The sequence below is a fragment of the Corylus avellana genome, chromosome 2, assembly GCF_965113065.1.
Source record: "Corylus avellana chromosome 2, dhCorAvel1.hap1.2, whole genome shotgun sequence".
In the NCBI taxonomy this organism is placed as follows: domain Eukaryota; kingdom Viridiplantae; phylum Streptophyta; class Magnoliopsida; order Fagales; family Betulaceae; genus Corylus; species Corylus avellana.
The window spans coordinates 46,247,757-46,273,856 of NC_142491.1; the positions used below are offsets into that span (position 1 = coordinate 46,247,757).

At 37.8% G+C, this 26,100-nt stretch overlaps 1 protein-coding gene across 3 annotated transcripts; it reads right to left on the reverse strand.

Moving 5' to 3' along the window:
* Positions 1 to 19,155: 19,155 nt before the first annotated feature.
* Positions 19,156 to 21,622, reverse strand: LOC132164864 (silicon efflux transporter LSI2-like). 3 transcript variants are annotated; one of them, XM_088513710.1, is made up of 4 exons: positions 20,916 to 21,622; positions 20,513 to 20,768; positions 20,149 to 20,338; positions 19,156 to 19,400 (listed from the first exon to the last, which is right to left on the reverse strand). In XM_088513710.1, exons 1-4 carry the CDS (start codon positions 21,620 to 21,622, stop codon positions 19,156 to 19,158), a joined length of 1,398 nt encoding a protein of 465 aa, XP_088369836.1. The 3 variants fall into 3 exon arrangements, with proteins under 3 accessions (XP_088369836.1, XP_088369835.1, XP_059431368.2); XM_088513709.1 differs by having other exon boundaries at positions 20,513 to 20,716; positions 20,768 to 21,622; XM_059575385.2 differs by having other exon boundaries at positions 20,513 to 21,622.
* Between the last annotated feature and the right edge of the window lie 4,478 nt (positions 21,623 to 26,100).

Here is a 26,100-nt window from a genome sequence, read left to right on the forward strand (position 1 = left end):
TGTTTTTGTTTTTTACAACAAGTTTCGGGTCTTCCTTTATTGTTTTTTTTTTTTTTTTTTTCGGATCAAATCGCTCAGAAACTGACGAAAATTTAATACATTATTTTACAAAGTCAAGTCAGAGCGAATGATAGTGCAGGAATAATTCAAACTTGCCAACTTCCCAGCAAAATAAATGACAGGAAATATATTGAAGAAAAAAAAAAAAAAAAAAAATACTTGTGCAGCTTGCTAATTGACTGAAACCTCGACATTGCACTCACCCAAAAAATAAAATAATAATAATAATAAAACCTCGCTATCGCAATAGAGATCGTGTGGGGAGTTAAGAAATAAATTTTATTAAAAAAAAAATCGAAAATATAATAGTAAACTCAAAATTTATTATAATTTAATTTATTCGTTGACTTACGGTTCAACGTATACGTACAAAACTGCACAGCTTCTACGTACAAGTCTCCCAGATCCCAGTCAAAGACATGAGAATGAGATAGACCCGGTTCTTGGGACATCAACTACTGTTTCTTTTGCTTCGTTTCCTCTTTAACCATTTCTTGGGAGATATATATATTGATTCGCAAATTATCTACTTAAATTAATAGGTAAATAATTGTACGTTTTACCTGCAAGTGCACAAGGTCAACATGGTAGTATACGGTGCAAGTACAGAATCATTCCCATTAGGATTGTTGAATTTCCGTTTCAAAATAAATCCCTTAAGTAAAATAAAGATTGATTGAGTTAAATATGATAAAAAAGTAGGGCTTTGACATCTACCACTAATTATATTTAGCTAATATAACAATATGCCAATGCTTTGATAAAGTTATGCATATCTAATGTTTGTCAACCTTAGGACATGGCGTATACTCCTAAGGCTATAGATCTTCCTAAGTAACAAGTTAGGCATGGCGTATACTCTAACTCTTTTAATTCCTAAGGGATTTAGCATGATTTATACTAAGTTGTTCCTTAGGAAGGCATATGTTCTATGGAAATCGACAAACAAATGAGGCCTAGGGCATGGCATATACTCCCAGTTCCCCATGTTGATTAACCCAAGAACCCGGTGTGAATAACTTTTGTTATGTATGTTAAACCCAAGACTCGGCCATCCAAATTGATTTAACTAACTAGTCCATACCACATGCATATGTTGATCAGGCACACACACATGAGGAATTTATGCAAGCAGGTATTAATCAAGTTAGATAGCACAACAAGATCATCACAAGGGCGCCAATATTGAAATATTAACAAAACATAACTAGGGCTTCAATCTAGCCCTACTAAGTAAATTAGCTACACATAGAGTTGATGTTAAACATCTTCATAAAATAAAGAAAAGAAAAGAAAAGAATAAACCCGAGACTTGAACTTGAAGAGCTCCTATTATTCTCCTTCTCCAAGCCTGTCTATTCTAAAGGCTTAAGAGTCTATTTATAGGCTTAGAAGTCCTTGGAAAAGTAGTAAACCCTAGGGATTTTGTAGGGTTGCAATCATATTACAATTGAGAGTTGAAAAACCCTAATATGGAAATAGGGACATTCTAGCCGCCACTTGGGGTGTCTCCTGCGCACGGGTGGGATCGATCGCAACCCGTGTGCGCTCGATCGCAGGTCTGCGATCGATACTTCTTCTGGCATGCGCTCGATCGCTCCTGGCCTACTTTGTGCTATGTACTCTCGGGTACTGCGCTCGATCGCAGGTACCTTGCGATTGATCGCAGTGTTAGGGAGTTCCAATTTTTCTTCCTCTTCTCTTTTTGATCCCAAATTACCTAGTTTTACTTCATTTTCTTCCAAAAGCCTATAAAAGCATGAAAAACACAAAAAGGAATTAAAATGGCCTAATTAACTAAAACCAAAGGATTAAAACATGCAAGTTAAGGGCTGAAAATATGAATATTTTAACACTTATCACACCCCCAAACTTACATATTGCTAGTCCCATAGCAATACAAAACTAAAAACAGGAATGGAAAAACAAAAAACAAAAGATAAATCCATCTTTCGTGGGATGTACGATTGCATTTAGCGTATGCAACAAGCCTTTTAAACCCCTAGGAATTTCCTAGTGGACGAGTGAAGTCTCGTGAGGGTTTTACAGAAATGTTACCCACAAACATCATGCAAGAGTTCATTTTATTCCAAAAATTAAAGCATCACTTCAGATCATGATTTTCATTCATAAGCAAGCTTAAAAAGATGAACTCCATCTTCACAATGAATTGGAATCTCAAAGTGCAATTACTTACAAAGGACATGCTAAAACATCACAAGTTTGAAAACAGTGTAAAGTTGATTAGCACAAAATTATGAGGCTTCCAAATCTTTCTAATATGCAATGTTTCTTTATCTCAGAATTCACTGAATTTCCTATTAGAATGACACACTGGCATATTCCTTTTTCTTTTTACTTTTTTGGTCAGGTTGTGCAATATTGGTTCCCTTAAGCTTTCTAATTGACCCTTGTAGCGAGTGTTAAGTCAATGACTCCCAAACCAGGTGGTTTTAGGGCATTAGGTGTAGAGACACCCCTAAAGACCTACTAACTCGAGTCAAAAAGGCTACAAAACCAACTAACCATGACATTGATCAAATCGAAATTTTTCACCTTTTGACGTGAACACTCAATGCTTTGAGACAAGAGGTCCAGTTACTCAGTGAAAAGTCATCAATGATCATTTATTTATTCTTCTTTCATTTTATTATTATTATTATTATTATTATTATTATTATTATTATTATTATTATTATATATATGCCATAGTGTCATCTAATAAGTTATCCAGTTTTATCCAAAATGCAAAAACACACATATCAGACCTCATGTCATACCTCATAGATTATGTGCTAATGTGCTTGTGTGATTAGATCAAACATGTGATTTTTCAACAGTCCTAAACAAGTAACCAAACTAACATATTCACTCATTAGATCATGTGTTCAAAATTTTAAGCTCATTGATGAATTTATGCCAGAATTTTGTTAGATCAACTTAAAATTTTAGGGCAATCATGAACATGCATAAAAATTATTTATTTATTTATTTTTAATTTTTTTTTCAAATAGACAAACAACACACAAAACAAATAACATGAAATTGGGACAAAGTGTGTGTGAACATGTTTGCCCATGCCCCCAAACTTAAATGACACATTGTCCCCAATGTGTCTAAATAAAGGAAAGAGTGTACCTGAGAGATGATCGATAAGATTTTGGGAAGCATGGCTCATAGCACACCCCCAAACTTGAATTGAAGCACACTTGTCCCTGCAAAATAAGAAAACTCAAACAAGTAAAAAGAAACAAAATAAAAAGATAGCTACTGCCCAAGTGCGCTCGATCGCACACCTGGTGCTTTCGATCGCACTAACAGAATGCGATGAATTGACAATGGAAGGCTGCGCTCAATCGCACGCAAGTTGCGATCGATCGCAGTATCAGAATGTAAAAAACATAACAAAAGACTTGACACACTAAAACACCAAAGTAAAATAAAACACAAAGGAAAACAAAAACAAAATATAAATAAAACAAAATAAAACGAACAACAAAACCAAAGGATATGCTATGGGGTGCCTCCCATGAGCGCCAAGTTTAACGTCTTCAGCCAGACTGTGGTCCCCTTTCAGTGCGGTCCAGAAGTAGATGCTCCAGATGGTGGAGGTGGCAGTCGGCTTAGGATGGACCGCATCATTTCTTCCATGGCAGTTAAGTGTTGATCCATATGTACCTTATCTTCCTGAGCCTCCCTTCTTTGATCAGCAAGCTCTCTCCGAAGGCCTTCCATTTGCTCACAAAGGGATCGGTATTGGATGGCTCGAACGTCAAGTGAGGCCTTTTCATCATCTTCTGTTACCGGCTCAGCTGCTGGTTCATCTTCGGCCATTGGCTCGGCCTCATCCGCCTCTTCCCCAGCTTCTGGAGGTGCCTGGGGCATATGGGAGCAGCTCTTATTCCATCGGTGAATGCCAAATATGGGAATGGTCATGACTAGTTCATCAGTTGTAGTACCCTTGATGCCCTTTTTTCGGAGAATGTATGTGATCAAGTAGGGGAAAGGCAACCCCCATGAATGAGTGGACTCTGCTCCCCCAACATGCACTCCATTCCAAAATTTGTGGATTTGGTTCCAAATGATGTCGGGAATGGAGTACCAGGCATCCTTGTCGAAGGCGTAGAGGGTCTGTCGAAATTGATCACGCCTTTTAGTTTTGTGTCCCAAGGGGAAGGCATTTCGGTGAAGTACCGAGTCCACAAACCACAACCTTCGCGGTAACTTGGACCGACTACCGGCATTATGGTGGGCATCCACATAGTGCACTTGACACATATCCTCAATGATTTTCGCCACATAATATCGGGCCGGTTGCTCGGCAAGATTTGCAGCTTCGGGAGGATGCTCATCATTGCACTACAAGGCGGCGGCTATGTCGGCCCTTGTCACATGAACAATTTGGCCTTGTACTTTTGAGGAGAGAGCAGCCGGATTGTCACAGTCATGAGAAAGCTTGGCATAATATTCAATGACCAGCTTTCGGTATGCGGTGGAGGTGACCGGTTTGAAGAGCTTCTTGAGTCCCCTTCACCTAAATTCGGCGACCGCCCATTGAGTCGCCTCATTGTTTTGAAAGTCTTCTTTTATGGTAAAGGTGGTTTCAAACAGCAGCTCCCGCTCTTGAAAAGTGGGTGGGAGAGAAATGGCGTGAGCACCGGACCCTTTGGAAGATGAAGCACTTGTTCTAGGCATTTTGAACTTGGTTGGGGACTTTTGTCGACCAGGTGGTGCGCACTTCTGATGACCACAAAGACAACTACGGCCTAGGATGCCCAAAACTCCCTGCAAATACACAAAAATTCCAACACAGAGGCAATGTGGGTGGATGAACACCCACAATTACAAGAAAAATAAGAAAAAAAATTGGTGGTTGGGTGAGTGTTTGGAGATGGTGTGTAGATGGGAATGGTGAAGGGATTTTTGGGTAATATGGTGGAAAAGTGGTGGTATGGTGGCCGGAGGGTGACTTATGTGGTGGTTGTGTGGTGGGATTTGTGAAAAGTAGGTGTAAAAAGGGAGGATTAAGAGTGCCGGAGGTGGGGAGATTGGGGAGAACCTGTACGGCGCCGGAATAGTGATATGTGGGCCAAGGGAAAGTGACCTAAAATAGGTTACTTGCCCTGCTGTCCGAGTGCACTCGATCGCACTAACAAAAAGTGTTGACCCACCTTTCGGTTATTGCGCTCGATCACAGGTACCCTGCGATCGATCATAGTAACAAAATGTCAATTTTTTTTTTTTTTGAAAAATCAAACAAAAGAAAAGTAAAGCAAAGGTCAAAAACAAAACATAAAGGATAATCGAGACATATGCGAAGTAAAGAAAGTAAGATGAAAAAGACAAGAGAGAAAATGTTTTTGCCCTTTTTATGGCTTCAGTACCACTGTTGTGAGTCGATGCGCTTAAGGTTCTTGCCTGCTCAAACGCGTCTACTTGTGACTATAAGGCTCCTAGTGTGAAGAGCTGTACTTGAGCTCTTCAGAATTTGGCTCAAGTGCCTTTGTAGGAGCAGGACCTCTTAGAACTGTGACTGCCTTCAATTGCTGGTGATTCCCTGGGTTAGGTATTGCTTGTGCTGGAAATTCTCCCTGCTTCCTCTCACTTAGCTCCTTTGCCATCTGACCCATTTGTATACTTCCAGTTTTTGTATGGCTTGCTTAGTCTTTGTATTGACATGTTTTTGATCAGCCATGAATTGTTGTTGTAAGGTCACCAGGTTATGTATCATATTCTCCAGTTGGTTCATCTTTGGCTCTTGAGTTGGTTGGCTTGGTTGTTGGGGCCCTTTCTGCTATCCTTGATTATTGCTCCAGGAGAAATTTGGAATTGTAAGTGTTGGAGTATGGGTTGTTCTTGTGGGGATAATTGTTTTGTCCCACAAAATTCACCTCTTCTTGTTCTGCAAAAGAAGATAAAGGACACTTCTCAATGGTGTGATCTAGATGGGAACAAATAACACATACCTGGATTTGTGTGTCCTATTGCAGAGGTGAAACTTTATGAGCAGTCATGGCCTTGACAATCATGTCCAACTTCTTTTCTACAGCAGCCAACTGACTGGTTGATCCCCCACCGAGATTTACTTCATACATGCCCTTGCTTTTGATTCCTCTCCTTCCACTTGAACAGAATTGCTGTGAATGCTCACTTAATGTCTCAAAAAGTTCCACAACTTCCTCACTACTCTTTTCCATAAGTGTTCCTTCGCAAGCTGAATCAACCATCCCTTTGTTAGTATCATCTAATCCTTCATAGAAAATTTGTACCTGCTCATCTTGAGGGATGTTGTGATGTGGACACTTTACAAGTAAGGAATTGAAGTGATCTCAGGCCTCAAAGAACAAATCTCCGTCTCGTTGTTGGAACATTTGAAGTTCCCTTTTTAGTTGTTTTGTCTTCTGGGTTGGGAAAAACCTCTTTAGAAACTTAGTGGTCAACTCTTTCTAAGTATGGATAGATTCTGCAGGCAAGGAATTGCACCACAGTTTCGCTTTATCTTTCAAGAAAAAAGGAAAGAGGACTAACCTGAGTCTCTCTGGAGTTAGGCCTTGGACATGTTGCAACTTGCATAAGTCAAAGAATTCCTTAAGATGCAAGTTGGGATCCTCAATAGCTATGTCTCTGAAGTGGGTCAATGCATTGAGGATTTGGGGAGAGATATAATAGCTGCTATCCACTTCCGGTTGATATGCTATGCATGAAGGTTGATGGAGGTTTGCTGGGACGTATGCCTGCTTCATTGGTCTCCTCACCTGTGGTGGATTGGCCTCTAATGGTCTTGGCCCAATTGGATTCTCTTGCAAATCTTCCATCTCAATTTCTCCTTCTTCTTTTTCTTTGTCTCTAGGTCGTTGTTGAATTGTCCGCTCAGTTTTAGGATCGAGTGGAAAAACGGTTGAGGCTTGAGATCGACGACTTTGCATGAACTTGATTACTTCTTTAGTTAGGCAACTTCAGTACTGCCTGGTCCGGAAGCTCCCTGGAACTGCGCTCGATCGACTGACGATTGATCGCAATCACAGAATGCCAATCCGCAACCTGAAACAGAAAACAAGAAAATTAGGGGAAACGAAAAATGTTTTTAATTTGATTTTTTTTTTTTTTGCTAACACTAAATTAAAAATTGAAAATTAAAATAACAAAACTAAAGGAAAATAAATTTTAAAAAAATTCGCCGCAATCCCCGGCAACGACGCCAAAAACTTGATGTGCAAATTATCTACCTAAATTAATAGGTAAATAATTGTACGTTTTACCTGCAAGTGCATAAGGTCAACATGGTAGTATACGGTGCAAGTACAGGATCATTTCCGTTTTAAAATAAATCCCTTAAGTAAAATAAAGATTGATTGAGTTAAATATAATAAAAAGGTAGGGCTTTGACATCCACCACTAATTATATTTAGCTAATATAACAATATGCCAATGCTTTGATCAAGTTATACATATCTAATGTTTGTCAACCTTAGAGCATGGCGTATACTCCAAAGGCTATAGATTTTCCTAAGCAACAAGTTAGGCATGACGTATACTCTAACTCTTTTCATTCCTAAGGGATTTAGCATGATTTATACTAAGTTGTTCCTTAGGAAGGCACATGTTCTATGGAAATCGACAAACACATGAGGCCTAGGGCATGGCATATACTCCCGGTTCCCCATGTTGATTAACCCAAGAACCTGGTGTGGATTACTTTTGTTACGTATGTTAAACCCAGGACTCGGCCATCCAAATTGATTTAACTAACTAGTCCATACCACATGCATATGTTGATCAGGCACACACACATGAGGAATTTATGCAAGCAGGTATTAATCAAGTTAGATAGCACAACATGATCATCACAAGGGCGCCAATATTGAATATTAACAAAACACAACTAGGGCTTCAATCTAGCCCTACTAAGTAATTAGCTACACATAGAGTTGATGTTAAACATTTTCATAAAATAAAGAAAAGAAAAGAAAAGAATAAACCCGAGACTTGAACTTGAAGAGCTCCTATTCTTCTCCTTCTCCAAGCCTCTCTATTCTAAAGGCTTAAGAATCTATTTATAGGCTTTAGAAGTCCTTGGAAAAGTAGTAAACCCTAGGGATTTCGTAGGGTTGCAATCCTATTACAATTGGAAGTTGGAAAACCCTAATATGGAAATAGGGACATTCTAGCCGCCACTTGGGGTGTCTTCTGCGCACGGGTGCGATCGATCGCAACCCGTGTGTGCTCGATCACATGTCTGCTATCGATACTTCTTTTGGCATGCGCTCGATCGCTCCTGGCCTGCTTTGTGCTATGTCCTCTCGGGTACTGCGCTCGATCACAGGTACCCTGCGATTGATCGCAGTGTCAGGGAGTTCCAATTTTTCTTCCTCTTCTCTTTTTGATCCCAAATCACCTAGTTTTACTTCATTTTCTTCCAAAAGCCTGTAAAAGCATGAAAAACACAAAAAGGAATTAAAATGGCCTAATTAACTAAAGCTAAAGGATTAAAACATGCAAGTTAAGGGCTGAAAATATGAATATTTTAGCACTTATCATATATATATATATATATATATATATATAAATAAGATAATAGAGGATTAAAAAAAAGAAAAAAAAAGGACCTGATGGATGTGCTCTATTTTTATTTTGCTTCGATGGATGTGCTCTATTGTACCGTCTTTCATCCATAATAATAGGTGAAATTCAATGGATGAGACAATTGAAATCCACACTTTGATTTAGATTCAAGCTTCATTTTAAGTCATTTTTAACTCTTACTTTCCCATGTGCCCTTTGCAGGAAGATATGTTATTAGGTTGTCCTACTACCATAAAACTTTTGATAGTTTAAAAGATGAGTTGTAAGACATCTATCCCAAATAATTTAGGATGTAGTCATGAGCCTCATGACTCTTTTCTTTTAAGGAGTTCAAATAGTGAGTCCCATAATTCCTTTAGATGGTTGTTGATGGTTCTAAGTGGTCTTAATCTATGCCATTTTTGGTTCTGTAACAGCTTTGTGCAGTCCCTTGAGAGGACCGGGTCACTCGTTTCACCAATTTCTTACCTTTTGTAATTATTTATGCACTGTTTTACTTTACGTTGGATCTGTTGTTGGAGAGCTCACCCATTTTTCAATTTTAGGATCACCCACTATTTCTTCCTTTCGGATCATGAGTAAAAAAGATCCTCACTTGGAACTCTTTTTCTTATGCAATTAAAAAAAAAAAAAAAAAAAGATGCCCGAAAAGCCCCCCAAATCTATGTTATTTTGGATAGCCTAATAACAATAAATCTTAACTATTCCCTTGAAACAACTAATCCAAAATAAATCAACTAAACAATATAAGTTACTCTTGAAAATGCATAACGTACATAAATTAGCCAATATATATATATATATATATATATATATATATATATATATATATATATATATATATATATATATATATATATATATGTTGACTCGGCTCTCGCTGACATCACTCCAGTAATCTTTTTCTTAGCTTGTTTTGCACACCGGAGTGGTGCCCCATTGGTCCATCCGACCAGGCAAGAATATTATGCTCATAGATAAAACCTCGAAATTGCAATATATATCTAAGTAGTTAAGTAAAAAGTAACATAAAAAATGAAAAGATTAAAACTAAAGGAAAAATGTGATTTACTTGATTTATAATTAGCTCCTTATAGTATTAAAATAAATTCAAAGATTTCTGAGGTATACTAAATAAACAATTTAATTTTTACACTCAAATTTCGTCCACTAATTTAACAAATTTAATTTGTTAGTGTTAAACTTACTTAAATAGGACACGTGTCACAATTTTATTCGCTTTAATATATCACATTATAAAAATCTGTTAAATTAGTATAAGAAATTTGGTTGAAGAAATTAAATTACTTTTTTAACATACCTTAGAAACCTTTGAATTTATTTTGATATTTAATTGAGCTAATTACAGATTGATTTTACATTTTACCTAAATCTAAACCCAACATTGAGTATTGTTATTTGTTGAGATATGAATATCTCATTGGACTTAGCAACCCAAATATTGGGCCCCTCCTGCCTGGAGCTTAGGCTTAAGGCCCGTTAGTATAAAAAAGTCCACTACATGACACTAATCACAATAGAGATTTCTACGATTACTCATATCTATGGTGATGGAGTTAAAGGTAATTGAGATATGTATCCCTTTCAAGAAAAAAAAAAAAATTTTGAGATATGTATCCGTAAGTTGTTGTATAATTTGCTAATTGACGTCATTGTTGCTGAAGTCATAGAACAGATGGAGGACAAAATGCGTAATGCCCTCGACCAAAATGGCAGTACTTTTTATCTTTATAACAATATTAAGTAATCAACCCATTTTAAGTAATCAACTCGTGGGATCAATCCATTTCAAGTACAATATTATTGTAAAATAATTTCAAAGGGTTGGCTCTGTTAAACTACAAGAAGTCCTTCTTCCTTTGTTTTTATATAAGTGGCCGGGTTTTGTCCCACATTGCTTAGCTCTTCTCATTAGGCCTCTATATAATGAAGTATGTACAATCAAATCATTTAAAAAAAGCTAAATGACCCTAATTTAGACGTAAGGAGTTAAAATGTGTGTGTAAATGTCTTCTCGTAGTAACTCAATTGAGTGGAAATCTCTATACTTCATAAAGCGAAAGTTACCTTGTCAAAAAAAGAAAAAAGAAAAAAAGAATTGCGCGTAGTAAGAGCTTATGTAATTTTTGTCTTTTATGTCTAGGCACTCTTCAATAAATGAGTGCAACCTAACTTGCAATAATATCTCATCCTTTCTTACGAATTCATCTTCTCCTTGTTAAGCTAGCTGATGATCCTATTGATATCACAACAGATGAAGTTCCAGCAACACATTGCGATCAATCGCAGTCTTCAGAGTATCGAGCGCACGATTGATTGCAGTCTCAGTAGCTTATCATCTGAGAGCATCCGAGTGCGATCGATCGCAGGCTTCAGAGTATCGAGCGCACTATTGATCGCAATCTCAGTAGCTTATCATCCAAGTGCGATCGATCGTGGGTACTAGTGCGATCGAGCGCAGTCTCAGTAGCGATCCAGCATTAGAAGACTTCTATTCCTTCTCAACCTCTCTTCTGTCTTTAAATTCAAACAGAATATCATATGTTTGTATTATATCTCTTCTCTTGTAATTATGTCTAATTAGATTTCTTTAGTCTATTAAGTCTTCTATTGTAAATAGTTTTCCTTAGATAGTTATCTTATCACTCTTATCTTGATAAGATTAAAGTTTGATTGTAATTGTAACTCTTTCATTATTTAAGCTCAATGAGAAGGCTGATGATATTATTTCGCCAAATTCTATTTCTCTAAGAAATCTTTTATGGTATCAGAGCCATTGTAGGCACACGCCGCAAATTTCTTTCTCTTCTTCCCTTTACTATACACCAACTTGTCTTTTAATGGCATCTTCTTCTGGATCAACCTTCTATCCACCTACACTTTCCCAATTCAATGGAAAGCTTGAAGGTCCAAACTACCTGGGTTGGACCACACAATTTCTTCCCATCCTGCGCACCCATGATCTATTAGGCATAGTTGATGGATCTGAACCATGCCCTCCCAAACTGATCACAGATGACAAAGGTTTGGAAACTCTTAATCCAGAATTTACCATCTGGAACAAAAAAGGATCAATGTATCCTCAGTTAGATCAATCTGAGACTCTCTGAGAAGGTTCTGTCCACAGTTTATGGACTTAATACTTCCGAACAAGTCTGGTCCACTTTAGCAGCAAAGTTTGCTAATGATTCTAGGTCTTGAATTGCCAAACTCAAAAGACAATTGCTGAGTCTCGATCAAGGCTCCTTGACCTGTTCAGAATATATTCAATCAGCTAAGTTATGGTCTGATCAATTAGCTGCAGTAGGGAAACCTGTTCTCGATGTGGACCTGATTTCTTTTCTCCTCAATGGCCTCAATCCTTCCTTTAACACTTTTGTTACTACTATCTCTATTCTAACTAGAGAGAAACAACTCTCACTGGATGATTTTCAAGAGGAGTTTGTCAATCATGAAACATTATTGAATCAGCAGCTAGCATCATCAGCAGACACCTCAACCTTTGCCTTGTTTACTCAAAAACGAGGACAAAAATCCTTCAGAGGTCGTGGACAATACCCTGCCAAGTTTCCAGCAAGAAACTTCAGCCCCAGATCACCTTCTCCTGTTGCTGGAAATTTCAGCCCTAGACCTTCTCCTCCTGTTGCCAGGTTCTTCAACAACAACAATTACAATGCAGCATCAAGGTACAATACTTCTCCTGCTCCAAGGTACAATACCTCTACTAGGCTACTACCACTACCAAACTCAGGCCAGACATCTCTCAATTCTGCTCCTCGAGTTTCATGCCAAATATGTGGGAAGGTAAACCACCCAGCCTTGGATTGCTACCATAGGATGGACTATTCCTTCCAAGGGAGACATCCACCTCATCAACTTGCTGCAATGGTGGCCCAATCCAACACTACCTATGAAGATCCTCAGTGGTATGCAGACAGTGCAACCAATGTGCACATCACTTAAGACTTAGAGAACCTTAACATCCAGCAACCATTCCAAGACAATGAAACTGTTGCTGTGGGGAATGGAACAGCTCTTGCTATAGCCAATTATGGTTCTACAACTCTTCAATCTTCTACCTCTACTTTTAAACTTAATAATGTCTTGCATTGTCCACAATCTGCTGCAAACCTTGTTTCCATTCAAAGATTTTATCATGATAATGATTGTTTCTTTATTCTAACATCCTCTAATTTCTATATCATTGATTTTCAGACCAAAACAATCCTCCTGGAAGGCAAGAGTGAGAATGGCATGTATCCACTACGGTTAGGCAAGAAGTCTCACAAGGGCAGCAAGTCTTTTATAGCTTTGTTAGGAATAAGAACCTCTTCTTTAGTATGGCACTTTAGGTTAGGCCATCCTGCTAATGACGTAGTCACTCGAATTGTTAGAGATAATAATCTCCCTGTTTTATTTTCAAATTCAGTTTCAGTTTCAAATATCAATAAAAGTATCCTTTGTGAGTCATGTCAATTGGGCAAAAGTAAGAAACGACCTTTCTCTGCTTCTAACCGTGTATCTTTATCCCCTCTACAACTCATTCATACTGATATATGGACTTCTCCAGTAATGTCAATCACTAGTTATAAATACTACATTGTCTTTATAGATGATTACTCAAGGTTTACATGGATTTATCCCTTACACACCAAGTCTAAAACCTGTGAAACTTTTCTTAAATTCAAAATGCTTGTGGAAAACCAATTCTCCACAACAATTAAGAACTCCAATCTGATGGAGGAGGTGAATATACCTCTCTTCAATTCCAATCTTTTCTCAAAACCAATGGCATTGTCCATAGAAAAAGTTGTCCATACACTTCTCCTCAAAATGGCCTTGCAGAAAGAAAACTAAGACATATCCTTGAAACTGGATTAACATTGTTAGCTCACTCTCATCTCTCCAATAGGTATTGGGTAGATTCTTTCCTCACTGCTGTATACATCATAAACAGATTGCCTACACCTGTTCTTCAAAACATGTCTCCATACTCTAATCTTTACACCAAAGCCTCTGACTACCAAAAACTTAGAGTTTTTGTATGCTTGTGCTATCCTCTCTTGCGGCCTTACAATGCTCAAAAACTAGATTATAGGTCTAAACCTTGTATCTTTTTATGTTATAACTTTGCAGGTTACAAATGTCTTGATCCGGTAACCCATAAGGCCTATCTTTCAAGACATGTTGTGTTTGATGAGACTTCTTTTCCAGCCAAGGATCTTGCTACATCACACTTTCCATCTAAGTTACACTCCACAGGTGATTCTCCTTTCCCCTTGCCAACTATTTCTTCTTTTACTAATGAATCATCAAATTATTCACATACTGCAGTACCGCCAACCCTGCCTCATACAATTCAGCAGTCATCTACTGCAAATTGTTCCCATACTGCAGATCCAAATACTACTTTGCCTACTGCATCAATGCCATCCCATCCCATGATTACAAGATCTAAAACTCAACTGATAAGCACAAACACTACTGCATCTACTGCAGCACCCTCCTTAAATATAGACAATCTTCCCCAACCTATCCTTGAACCTATTACTCAACCAAACATTACTTCATCTACTGCAGCATCCTCCTTAACTACAGATCATCTTTCCCAACCTACTACTGAACCCATTGCTCAACCCATAACTGAGACACCCTCTCCTCTCCCATCTCACCCCATGACCACTAGGTCCAAAACAGGAAGTCAAAAACCCAAAACTTCTCAGATTTCAAAATGTTTCACTCTAGGTATCCCCTTCTAGGCTATCATACTTTTCTACCTGAAACTGGGCCTTCATGCTATAGTAAAGCTGCTCCTGACCCACGATGGCAGGCTGCTACGTCGTTGGAATTTGAGGCCCTTCTCTCCAACAAAACATGGACTCTTTGTCCTAGGCCTTCACACCAACATATGATTCATAACAAGTGGGTGTACAAGATTAAGAGAAAGTCAGATGGTGCAGTAGACCGATTTAAGGCCAAACTAGTTGCTAAGGGAATTGAACAAACCTCTGGGGTGGATTATACTGACATATTCAGTCCCGTTATTAAGCCATCCACTATTCAGGTTATTCTAGCACTAGCAGTATACTTCAACTGGATGATTAAGCAGTTAGACATCTCTAATGCTTTTCTTCATGGTTCATTATCAGAGGAAGTTTACCTGGAACAGCCAAAGGGTTTTGTTGACAAAAACCATCCTCACTCAGTGTGCAGACTGCAGAAAGCTATTTATGGTCTTAAACAAGCCCCATGAGCTTGGTTCAAAAGACTTTCTACTTATCTATTGGATATTGGTTTCACTGCATCTCTTGTGGATAACTCTTTATTCATTTTTATATCTGGCAGTGTTCAAATATTTATGCTAATCTATGTAGATGACATAATCATTACAGGAACACACTCTAATATGATTACATCTATAGTACAACTCATGCAGCAAGAATTTCCTGTAAAGGACTTAGGACCACTAAGCTTCTTTCTTGGCATTCAGGTCACTCGATGCCCTGCAAGTATTCATCTCTGCCAATCCAAATACATTTTTGAGCTTCTCAACAGAACTCACATGACAGGAGCAAAGCCTGCAAAGTCTCATTGTTCCTCTGGTTCCCAACTTTCCAGATTAGATGGTGAAGAATTACTCGATCCCTCTGAATACAGAAGTGTAGTAGGAGCCCTGCAATATTGTACATTGACAAGACCTGATGTAGCTTTCTCAGTGAACCAGCTGTGCCAGCACATGCACCACCCCACGGCCACTCAATGGTCCGCAATCAAGAGAGTCTTACGGTTTCTTAAGAGCTCATCTGATCATGGCCTATTTTACTCCAAGACTAATCTCCAACTGAATGCTTTCTGTGACTCCGATTGGGTAGGATGCCGTGATGATAGAAGATCCACCTCTAGTTTTGCTGTGTTTCTTGGTGATTGCTTGGTATCTTGGAGTACCAAGAAACAACCAGTGGTCTCTAGATCGAGCACTGAGGCTAAGTATTACTCTCTAGCTATTGCTACAACTGAACTATATTGGTTAAGAATGCTCTTTCATGAAATTCACATCTCTCTACCCATTGCTCCAGTTGTCTGGTGTGACGATGTTAGTTCCCTATCTTTGGCAGCCAATCCAGTTTACCATGCTAGAACAAAGCACATCGAAGTTAACTATCACTTTTTCAGGAAAAAAGTTCTCAACAGAGATATCAAAATCTCCTTTATCTCTACACCAGATCAAATTGCAAATGTTTTTACCAAAGGATTATCTTTAGCACGTTTTCTTTTTCTCAAATCCAAGCTCAAAGTGATTCCATCCCCTTTTTGCTTGAAGGGGCATGTTAAGCTAGCTGATGATCCTACTGATATCACAACAGATGAAGTTCCAGCAACACATTGCGATCAATCGCAGTCTTCAGAGTATCGAGCGCACGATTGATCGTAGTCTCAGTAGCTTATCATTCGAGAGCATCCGAGTGCGATCGATCGCAGGCTTCAGAGTATCGAGCGCACTATTGACCGCAGTCTTAGTAGCTTATCAGGCGAGTTCGATCGATCGTAGGTACTAGTGCGATCAAGCGCAGTCTCAGTAGCAATCCAGCATCAGAAGACTTCTATTCCTTCTCAACCTCTCTTTTGTCTTTAAATTCAAACAGAATATCATCTGTTTGTATTATATCTCTTCTCTTGTAATTATGTCTAATTAGATTTCTTTAGTCTATTAAGTCTTCTATTGTAAATAGTTTTCCTTAGATAGTTAGCTTATCACTTTTATCTTGATAAGATTAAAGTTTGATTGTAATTGTAACTCTTTTATTATTTAAGCTCAATGAGAAGGCTGATGATATTATTCCGCCAAATTCTATTTCTCTAAGAAATCTTTTACTCCTTTCCCTCATTGTTCTTTATTTCATACCCCAATGTTCTCCGAATCCGAACAAAGAATTGCAATAAGAAATTGCTCTGAGACATTAGCTTATAACACAGAACTAGCATTATATTCAAGAAAATAGAAGTAAAGAACAGGAAACCCAACTAAATTAACTAACTAAACTATCAGAAATTTTTTTTTTAAAAAAATGATAATAATAATAATAATAATAATAATAATAATTACTAAAATTTGGTAATAGAAAGAAAAAAAATAGACTTACCATAAATACTCGAAGCTGTGAAGCTCTACTAAACCCAACTGATAGTTTTAAACAAATCTGAGTGAAACAAATTCCTTGAATAGTTGAGCAATTAGGTAGTTAGAGAACAAAACCCTAGAAATCTGAAACGGGAAAAATCACAGGCAGGGATTTGAAAGGAATTTTTTGAATTGACAGCTTAAAGAAAGAGATCGCGTAGAGAGAGAGAGAGAGAGTATGCATATGTCTGAGCAAAGGCATGGTGTCTTTGTCTGAGCGTTGATTTTTAATATTACTAATTAATTAAAAAATAAGTAATAACAATTATAATTGAAATAATTACAAGTTTATTACAAGTGTTTATGTACAGTTCTATTTCTTGTTTATATATATTACTACTACCTTCAGTAAAAACAATTTTTCTTTAGAGTTAGATTCTTTTTTTTCCTTTAGATTTGATACCCTTTCACTGACTGCCAACTAATCCTTCAGTATTCTCAAGCGACAGAGTACCAGATTTTGCTGCGTACCAAAACCAAAAATTCTATTCCGCCTATTTTAAAAATTAAATAACTCCAAATATCTCTAGCTTGTGTTGGAGTTAAATCTTATTATTTGTGAATTTGGAGGGAGACCACATTCTTGAGTTTGATTTCTTTTCTTAAATTAATCTAATTTTTATTATTTTTACCGGTAACCCAACAACATCCAAGTTAAACAAAACAGAAAAAAAGGAAATGTGACAAATTATACCATCCTATGAAATTCCCGCCAGTTAAGACAATTAGCAATGTACTAGAGACGCCCCATTAAATGACACAAAATGGAGCACAAACCTCAAAAGTTTTCTCAACCTTTTACAAACTCCTACATCAACAAAGACGAGATTACCAAAGGTCGAAGAGCAAAAACCTCCTCAACTAAATCTAGCTAACCGGGTAAATACAATGAGACTTAAATCCACATAAAGCAACAACAAAACTAAGAAATCAATACAATCACACAGAAATAACATAAATACCCCGAATGCTACTACAACAATATTGCCCTACAACATAAGCTGCAACTTTGGGGAAGGGCGACGGATTGGCGGATGAGAAGAGCACACGCGAGCACATGGGGGCAAAAGGGAGCATGAAAGCAAGCTACGGAAAGCTGAGAGGCCAAGGAGAATGATGAAGGGTGGAAGTGAAAAATATGGCATATCTAGTTTGAAATTGAAGCAATTTCTTTTGATTCAGTTTGAAGTAAAACCCTTTTTTTTTTTCTTTTTTTCACAAACAATTTTACTTTGGACAATCTCTCTAATTTAATGTTGGAATAACTCGTAATTAATGGGGTTTTCATCACAATTTTCACCCTAATCGTGGGTTTCAAATGTTGGAATATGATCCTCTCCATTTCAAATGAAATGGAGAATATCTGGTTAGTATTTTTTAGAGGAGTAAAATTGTCATTTTAATTTTTTAGACAAATTTACCCCTCTAAAATACACTAATTAACTCGATACTCTCAATTTCAAATAAAATTGAGAGGATTCTTATTATTTTATAAATAATTGATGACTTTATGTTGAGATTATAGAGAACTGCATGCTGCAGATATGGGAACTGATTGGGACGGTGACATTCAAAGAGTTGAAACAAAGCATTGATCAAATTTGGATGGAATAAATTTCTCATTATATTTGTGATATTGTTTTGTTAAAGTAACATAATATATTTTTATGAAATGAATAAAGAAGAAGCATTGTTGTCAAATATTTTGATTTTGATGAGAATTTGGCTCAAGTATTGTAAAACTAAATTACTGGAGATTTTGTCTTCAATGGGTAGCTCAATTGACTGGAGACCATGCCTTATGAAGCAGAAGTCACTAGTTCGAATTCCCCCTCCCCTCTCTTGCGTGGAAATGTTAAAAAAAAAAAAAAAAAAAATTACAAGAGATTTTATAGTTTTTAAAATAGTCTATTTTTAACTATTAATCTAGGTCGTGTCTCTTGACCTGAGCCTGGGTCAACAAGGCCCTTTTTCTGTTGATATGGAAAAATGACATCCAATGAATTAACAAGTCCAAGCCCAAATTTACCTTATACTTCTCTTCTGTGGACATTTATATATCTAAAACCATCCTCGCCAGCATTTGGAGAAGATTATAGTTATACACTTTTTTTCTAGATCATGTATTGTTTCAACGTTAAAAACTTAAAATTGCCTTTTGCTCTTTAACAAACAAAAAAAAAACAAAAAGTAATAACAAATAATTAAAAACACAAAATACTCAAAACTATTTTCATCTTTATATTACATAACAACCATTTGGCATAAAACACTATCTAAAAAGTTTTGTCAAACCAACACAACATATATGATCATTGTATGAGTATCAAACCAATAGCAATGACTATAAGGGTCGAGGGGAGTCCAAATTTGAGATGGCTCCAAAAAGATAAAGTGTACTGACGTGGAGCTTTGCGAGCCTCTTCACACACTATTAAGTTGGAAGCTGATCCCAGTAATGAGAGGTTCCCAGCTACAGTGCTAACCCAAGCTAAGATGAGCCATGCCTTCTTCTCATCAGCTACCGATGCTGCCACTCGTCCTCCCAACAACAAAACTACACAGTATAAGCATGATTTATATATAAGCGACCCTCATCCTCATGTGTTGGAGCAAAATCCTCAAAGCTCAAAAATTCATATCAATTAAGTAATTTAAACCACATCTAAATGCAGCCTAGATTATTTTTATATGAAAGAAAAAACAAATCTTCTCAGAGATGTAGATGGAAAGGAAGTTTAGATTACAGAGATATGTGGATGGAAAAAATCAAATTTATTCTTCTGGTGAGGGATGCGGTTTATTGAGAAAATGACCCAAGAGGGTGCCAACTTTTGTACAAAGGGAAGTTAAAGATACTTCTCAAACTTAAAGAACTGTTCAGTCTACGATGGTGCAATCTCAACTTGATTAAGATTAAACCATGCATGAGAACAATTAATATCAAGTTGTCTCAAGTGCAAAAAGAAAGCTTAAGAACAAGAAAAAAACCCATACTGGTTATACTTTGACATGCCTAAGAGATCATATTCTGTATTCAAAGTCCAAACCATACCAAAATATATAGCATCCAAAAATCTTAAGAAACCACAAATGCCAAAAAATGTTCAGATCATATGCATTCCAAATCTGCACTGCTAGCAATTTCTTGGCATTCTTGCAATTGCTAACATAAAGTTGCATAAACAGACTTTACAGCCAAGTGTTACTCTAGGAAGCTAATTTTATATATATGATAGATCCAAAAAAGAAATAGAATGATGACATATAATAGAAAAAGACATGGAAGAAATGCACCAACATACCAGTTGGTACGTTTGAAGCCAAATTTGACAGGACAAGAATGACAATGGCAAGAACTGCTATCCCGCTAGCATGATCAATCTGTGCATAAGGCGCCATGAGGTCCCATAGAGTTCTTGGGATTCCAGTTTTGTTAAAGCCATCTACTGTGATAAACATTCCGCAAAATAAAATCAAAAGCGGATAGGGGACCTGGCAAAGAAGAGAAATCAACTTAAGATATTTTAAACTCTCCAACAAGCCATCCATGTAATTCATAATTTCCTACAAGGTATGCTTTAGAGTTTTCAAGTCCCATTGATTGACAAAGGGGAAAACTAATTGAAAAAGGAGAAGAGCAGCATCATGTTAATTTTCGAGTTATACCTTTTCAAGGCAAGGCCTAGCATCCTTGAAATCAAGAACCACAAGAGCAAGTGCAGCAGTAATTGTAGTCCATGACATATTCAGCCCCATGAGCAAAGCAATCAACATTCCTATAGTAATAAGGTAAACACACGACTTCCACAACATCCTTTGCCATCTAATGGTCAAATCTTCCTTTCCTTCTGAAGATACAACATCTTCCAGCTCTTTCGATGCACTAGATTTCCTTGCAGAATCCAACGTGCCACAAGGGACCCTGTGGATTTCATTCTCATTTGAACTTAAATGGTTTCTAGTGGTCTCAACATGATCCATGTTCCCATGCACGTTGGGAGAGCCTTGCACATTTATAGTTTCCAATCTAGAGTACCACTTCTGAGAATTCAAGGATATGATATGTGACATCCTGGCTGGTAAAAAGCAATGAGAATCCACATCCACCTCTTCAACAACATCTACAGCTGCATCTGTTTCATCCTTCTGAATTGATAACGGCCTCCAATACATGGATAGAAGAATTAGAGCATTCACAACCACTCCCACTAGCATTGCAGGGAGAATTCCACTTAGAAAACTCCCAAAAGATATCTTACTCTGAACAGCTATAACCAAATTTTGGGGGTTGCCAATTGGAGTCGCTGAAGACCCAATATTTGCACTAGAGGCCAGGGCAAGAAGGAAAGGTTGAGGCGGGAGATTATGTTGCCTTGCAATTTTTAAGACAAATTTAGTTAATACCACACAGGAGGTATCATTAGTAAAAAGGGCACTTGAAATGGCTGAAATCAGGCAGATTCGACAAAGTAAGTCCTTTGCTCCTTTACTCTTCCATGAGAGAAGATTTTCCAAGTACTTGAACATGTCCGCTTTTTCTAGATAGACACTGACAACCATTGTCCCAAAGAGAAGACCAAGGATTGGTAGATCAATTGCAGCATATGCTTGATCTGGAGTTAGGACTCGAAATACTACCATTAGCATAGCACCCAGGAGGGACCCAGCAGTCCTCCCAATTGGTAGAAAAGGAACGGCTGGGAAGACCGCCAATACCCAGAAGATTGCGAAAGCAAGTGATCCCAGAACCACTTTTACAGAAGAAGCCAAGGCCATCTTTGCAGCTTAGTAAGCCGTAGTCTTATTATGATGCAATCCTTAGGGCTCAACGTATTAATGAAATTCCATAGCTGATGCCATATTATCATAAATCTACTTGACAGAAAAGTACCATGGCCTGGAAAAACCAATTAAACGTTATAAGTGTGTGGAGATTCAATCTTCTGAATCTATCATAGATTCGATACAAAATTGTGATACTTGAGCAACATGATAGCAAAATTCATTGAAGCACAGTGTCCAATTGCTGGAGGGCAAATAGTAAGCATATAGCAAGTGCTAGGAAGATAGCATGCAGAGAGTTGTTGCATCTTTGGATTTATTATAAGGCATAATAAACTAACACAAAACAAGTACATTATCAAAATCAAGTAATATAGGGATTGACGAGTTCAGCGAACACTAACAATTAATCTAGTTTTTTTTCTTCTTCTTCTTCCCCTTTTTTCTTCTCTTATCTAGAACTCCTTGAGAGAAGAACCAAGATTGACATTAAAAGAAAAATCCAGCCAATATGAATTTGTTATGTTTATCTTTGCAATACCCATTAATATTGACATTAACAGAATGAATGATCAACTATTTTCAAGAAATGTCACTTCCACAACAAGCTCAATATTCCAAACTAAATCTTAAAAAACCAAAAACCCAGATTCAGAAATTCTCTACATATACAACAGATATGAAAATATACATAAGAACTTAATATCAACTTTAGAGAAGGTGTCAGACGTATCGCATGACCCCACAATCTTTATGAAGGTGCTGCTTCAACGGTCATTTAATCCAACAGTCATTAAATTTACAAATAGATATACGATACCCAGATTCCAAATATTGGATTTGGCTTAGATATGATAAAAAAAAATTGATAACATTTTAAGGATCTAGATTTATTTCTAAATTTTTTGGAATTAAATCTAAACCGTTAAAAAAATATCTTTACAAAGCATAAAAGAAATGTTCAAAACAAACAATTTCTAAGTTGAAAAGAGGTACTAAGACGTTAGGTCCAACCTCTGAACCGAGAATAAGTGTGATAATCAGCAACTATCAAAATTAGAGCGGTCTGATTTGCACGTAAAAGCTAAAATCTTTTCTGAATATTAGTCTTCCTCGTTTTGGATTGGACGAGTTTAGATTGAGTGACTTTTGTCCGTTGTAATTGGAAGAAAGTAGATCAAACATATCTCTCACATATCTCACAATGTCACATATGACGTAAGGAAAAGGCGAAAAACCTTTCATGCCACGTCAGGGACTCATGATCAACTACGTACGTAACCCCTCATGGCGAAAAACTTGCCCCTCGATATCCTGTTTCCGGAACACAATTTAATCTTTAAGCAAAGAATCTGGTTAATTTAACAACCGAGATGCCCGAATAATCGAGTCTATATAAATGTCATTTGTCCATTTACATGTAAGATCCACATGATTTTTTATAATAAGACAAAGTTGAAAGAAAATTCATTAAAAAAACACAGGGGAATCACATGTTATTTTTAAAAACGACTAAAATCATCTAAAATAGCCCTAAAAAGAGTCTTAAGAAAGGACGAAAACACCATAATAGGCCTATTTCGAAAAAGTTATGAGTATGTTTGAGGAATATTGTTTACAATGATAATAATCATATCTATATATAAGGTGAACAAGTAGAAGATGTGATGCAGCCTGACTATGTGGAAGCGAATAAAACAATACAGGAAGAAGTATAAATAACTCTTAGATCTTGAATCTATCAAGGATCTGAGAATTCTACTCAAAACAATAGAGTCTATCTAGAGTTTTAAGGGAAATATAAAGAAAACTCCTCTAAGTAATTCTTATTGAAGGAAGACTAATCAAATAACGTAAACTGTCTTTAAAAGAGGCTATAATTATGTATTTATAGCCCCAAAACCCCTAGTACTAATAAAGAACGGAATTAGGGCTCCCACAACCCTAATCCTAGTAAAACAAGTAAACTAAGTCAGTTTAAAATAAATAACAGCGGAAAAATAACATAGAAAGCCCCGAGTGGGCTCAATCGTAGGTAGTGTGCGATTGATCGCACTACCAGGGACTTGTGCGCTCAACCTTGCGCTCGATCGCAGGTGCAGTCGCAGTTCCAGGGACTTCTATGCTCAATCAAGCGATCGATCGCCAAAACAGGGGCCATCAGTCACAGTTCCAGGAACTTCATTCTCCAAAACAGGGGAACTGCGCTCGATCGCAGTCAAGGTGTGATCGATCGCAGTTCCAGGGGATACTTATTTTGCTGCGCGAGTCTGGAATCGTGTCACCATCTTCTGGGGCGTCTTCGCACACTTATCCATTCGGGTCTTCCTCATATACTCCCAGGCATTGTAGTCTACATCATCCTCCCCGGGTTGAACAGAATTCGCCCTCGAATTCGCATCCTCCTCCAATGAATCTTCGATAAAGGGCACAAGATGCTTGACATTGAAGACATCAGATGTCTTGATATGACTGGGCAACTTCAACTGATATGCATTGGGGTTGATCTTCTTCACAATCTCCACTGGACCAATCTTGCGAGCCACTAATTTATTGTACTCTCCAATAGGAAATCTATCTTTGGTGAGCGCCGCCCATACAAAATCACCTTCGTCAAATTCCACAGCACGCCACTTCTTGTCCGCATCTAGCTTGTACTTGGCCGTAAAGTCTTTGAGGTTCTTGATAGTTAACTTGTGGCCCTCTTGTATATGTGCAATAAGATCCTCTGCCTTGGTGTGTATTTTCTTTAAATCAGGGAGAGGTGCTAAATCCAGTGGTGCCTGAGGATTGCTCCCATAGATAATGGTGAACGGGCTAAGGCCGGTGCTTCGGTTGACGGATCGGTTATAGGCAAACTCAGCTTGGTACAACTGCTAGTCCCATGACTTGAGGTGTTCTCCCACTAAACTTCTTAGCAACGCCCCCAATGACCGATTAACAACTTCCATTTGCCCGTCCGTTTGTGGATGGTAAGCACTACTGAAATCCAGTCGCATGTGAGATAACTGCCACAAGCACCGCCAAAAGTGGCTAAGGAATCGCGTGTCGTTGTCAGAAACTATGGACAATGGAAGGCCGTGGAGGTGGTATACCTCACGAAAATATAATTGCGCCATGTTCACAGCATCGGCAATCTTTTTACACGCAATAAAATGAACCATCTTAGAGAATCGATCCACTACAACAAAGATGGAATCATTACCTTTCTGGGTCCGTGGTAAACCCAACACAAAGTCCATGCTCACGTTAGTCCATGGACCCTCCGAGATGGGTAGCAGCATATATAAACCGGCATTTGTAGCCGCTCCTTTTGATACTTGGCACACCCTATAGCAGCGCACCAACTTCTCTACCACTTTTCTTATACTTGTCCAATAAAACTTCTCCGCCACCAACTGGAAAGTTTTGTCTTGCTCCATGTGCCCTTCATTATAGCGCTCTTGAATAATCCGCAACCGGAGACTACCCTCGGGGATACATAGCTGAGTGCCCTTGAAGAGGAACCCATTATGCAGTCCAAAATCACTCAGATTTCCCAACAACACATCATCAACAATGGGGCCAAAAAGAGGGTCAGTTGATAAAGAATCCTTTAAAAGGTCAAAACCAATTACCTTATTTGCCATGGTGGTCAAGAGTGTCAACTTTCGCTAAGGGCGTCAGCCACCTTGTTCAAAGCTCCCGACTTGTGCTTGATGGTAAAGAAGAATTGTTGCACATAGGGCTGTTAAGAGAGCAAGCCGCACGCTCGCTCACTCAGGCTCGGCTCGTATAAGCTTAGCTCGTGCTCGACTCGAATATTAAATGAAGCGTTTTGTGAACGCGAATTCCGGCTCGAATATTAAACGAAGCTAGCTCGGCTCGACTCGACTAAGCTCGTGAGCAGCTCGAGTTGGTAGTTATTAACATAATTCCTCATATTAATATTAAAAATTGATGATTTTTTTTTTCTAATAGCATCATTTTATAATAAAATGATACATATCCTCTCTCTTCGAAACCAAGTGCCTTACTGTATTGACTCGGGCTCCATACTCTGTTAGCCAGACTAAGCAAATGCTCATATGTAAGCTGGCTTCTTGAGCCGTTTAAGAGTACTTGAAGTTTAAATTTATAATAAAAAAATAAATTAATAAATTAAACAAATTAAATTAAATATAAGAGCCAGCTCGTGAACTGGCTCGGCTTGGCTTGACTTATTATGAGCTCGAGCTCGATCTCGATTTTTTGGCTCATCCTTAAGCTTGGCTCGAGCTTGAGTAAAATTTAAACAAGCCGAGCCCAAACAAGGGAAGCTTACTCAAGCTCAGCTCGTTTACACCCCTAGTACTTGCACATATGCAGCCCACTTTGCATGCTGGGAGGAGAGCTTATCTTGAATATTGAGGTGCTTCAACGCCTCATGATCCGAGTACAAAATGAAATCATTGTAAGCGAGGTAGGAACTTCAATGCCTCAATGATTGCACT

Bases quoted from the DNA above. Each gene is read 5' to 3' on its own strand.
- LOC132164864 (XM_059575385.2), bottom strand. From the start codon at position 21,622: ATGGCCTTGGCTTCTTCTGTAAAAGTGGTTCTGGGATCACTTGCTTTC. The intron at 20,339-20,512 runs GTATAACTCGAA...CTTCTTTGCCAG, and splicing joins CTAGGCCTTGCCTTGAAAAG to GTCCCCTATCCGCTTTTGAT. The intron at 19,401-20,148 runs GTATGTTGGTGC...TATACTGTGTAG, and splicing joins GGCTTCAAACGTACCAACTG to TTTTGTTGTTGGGAGGACGA.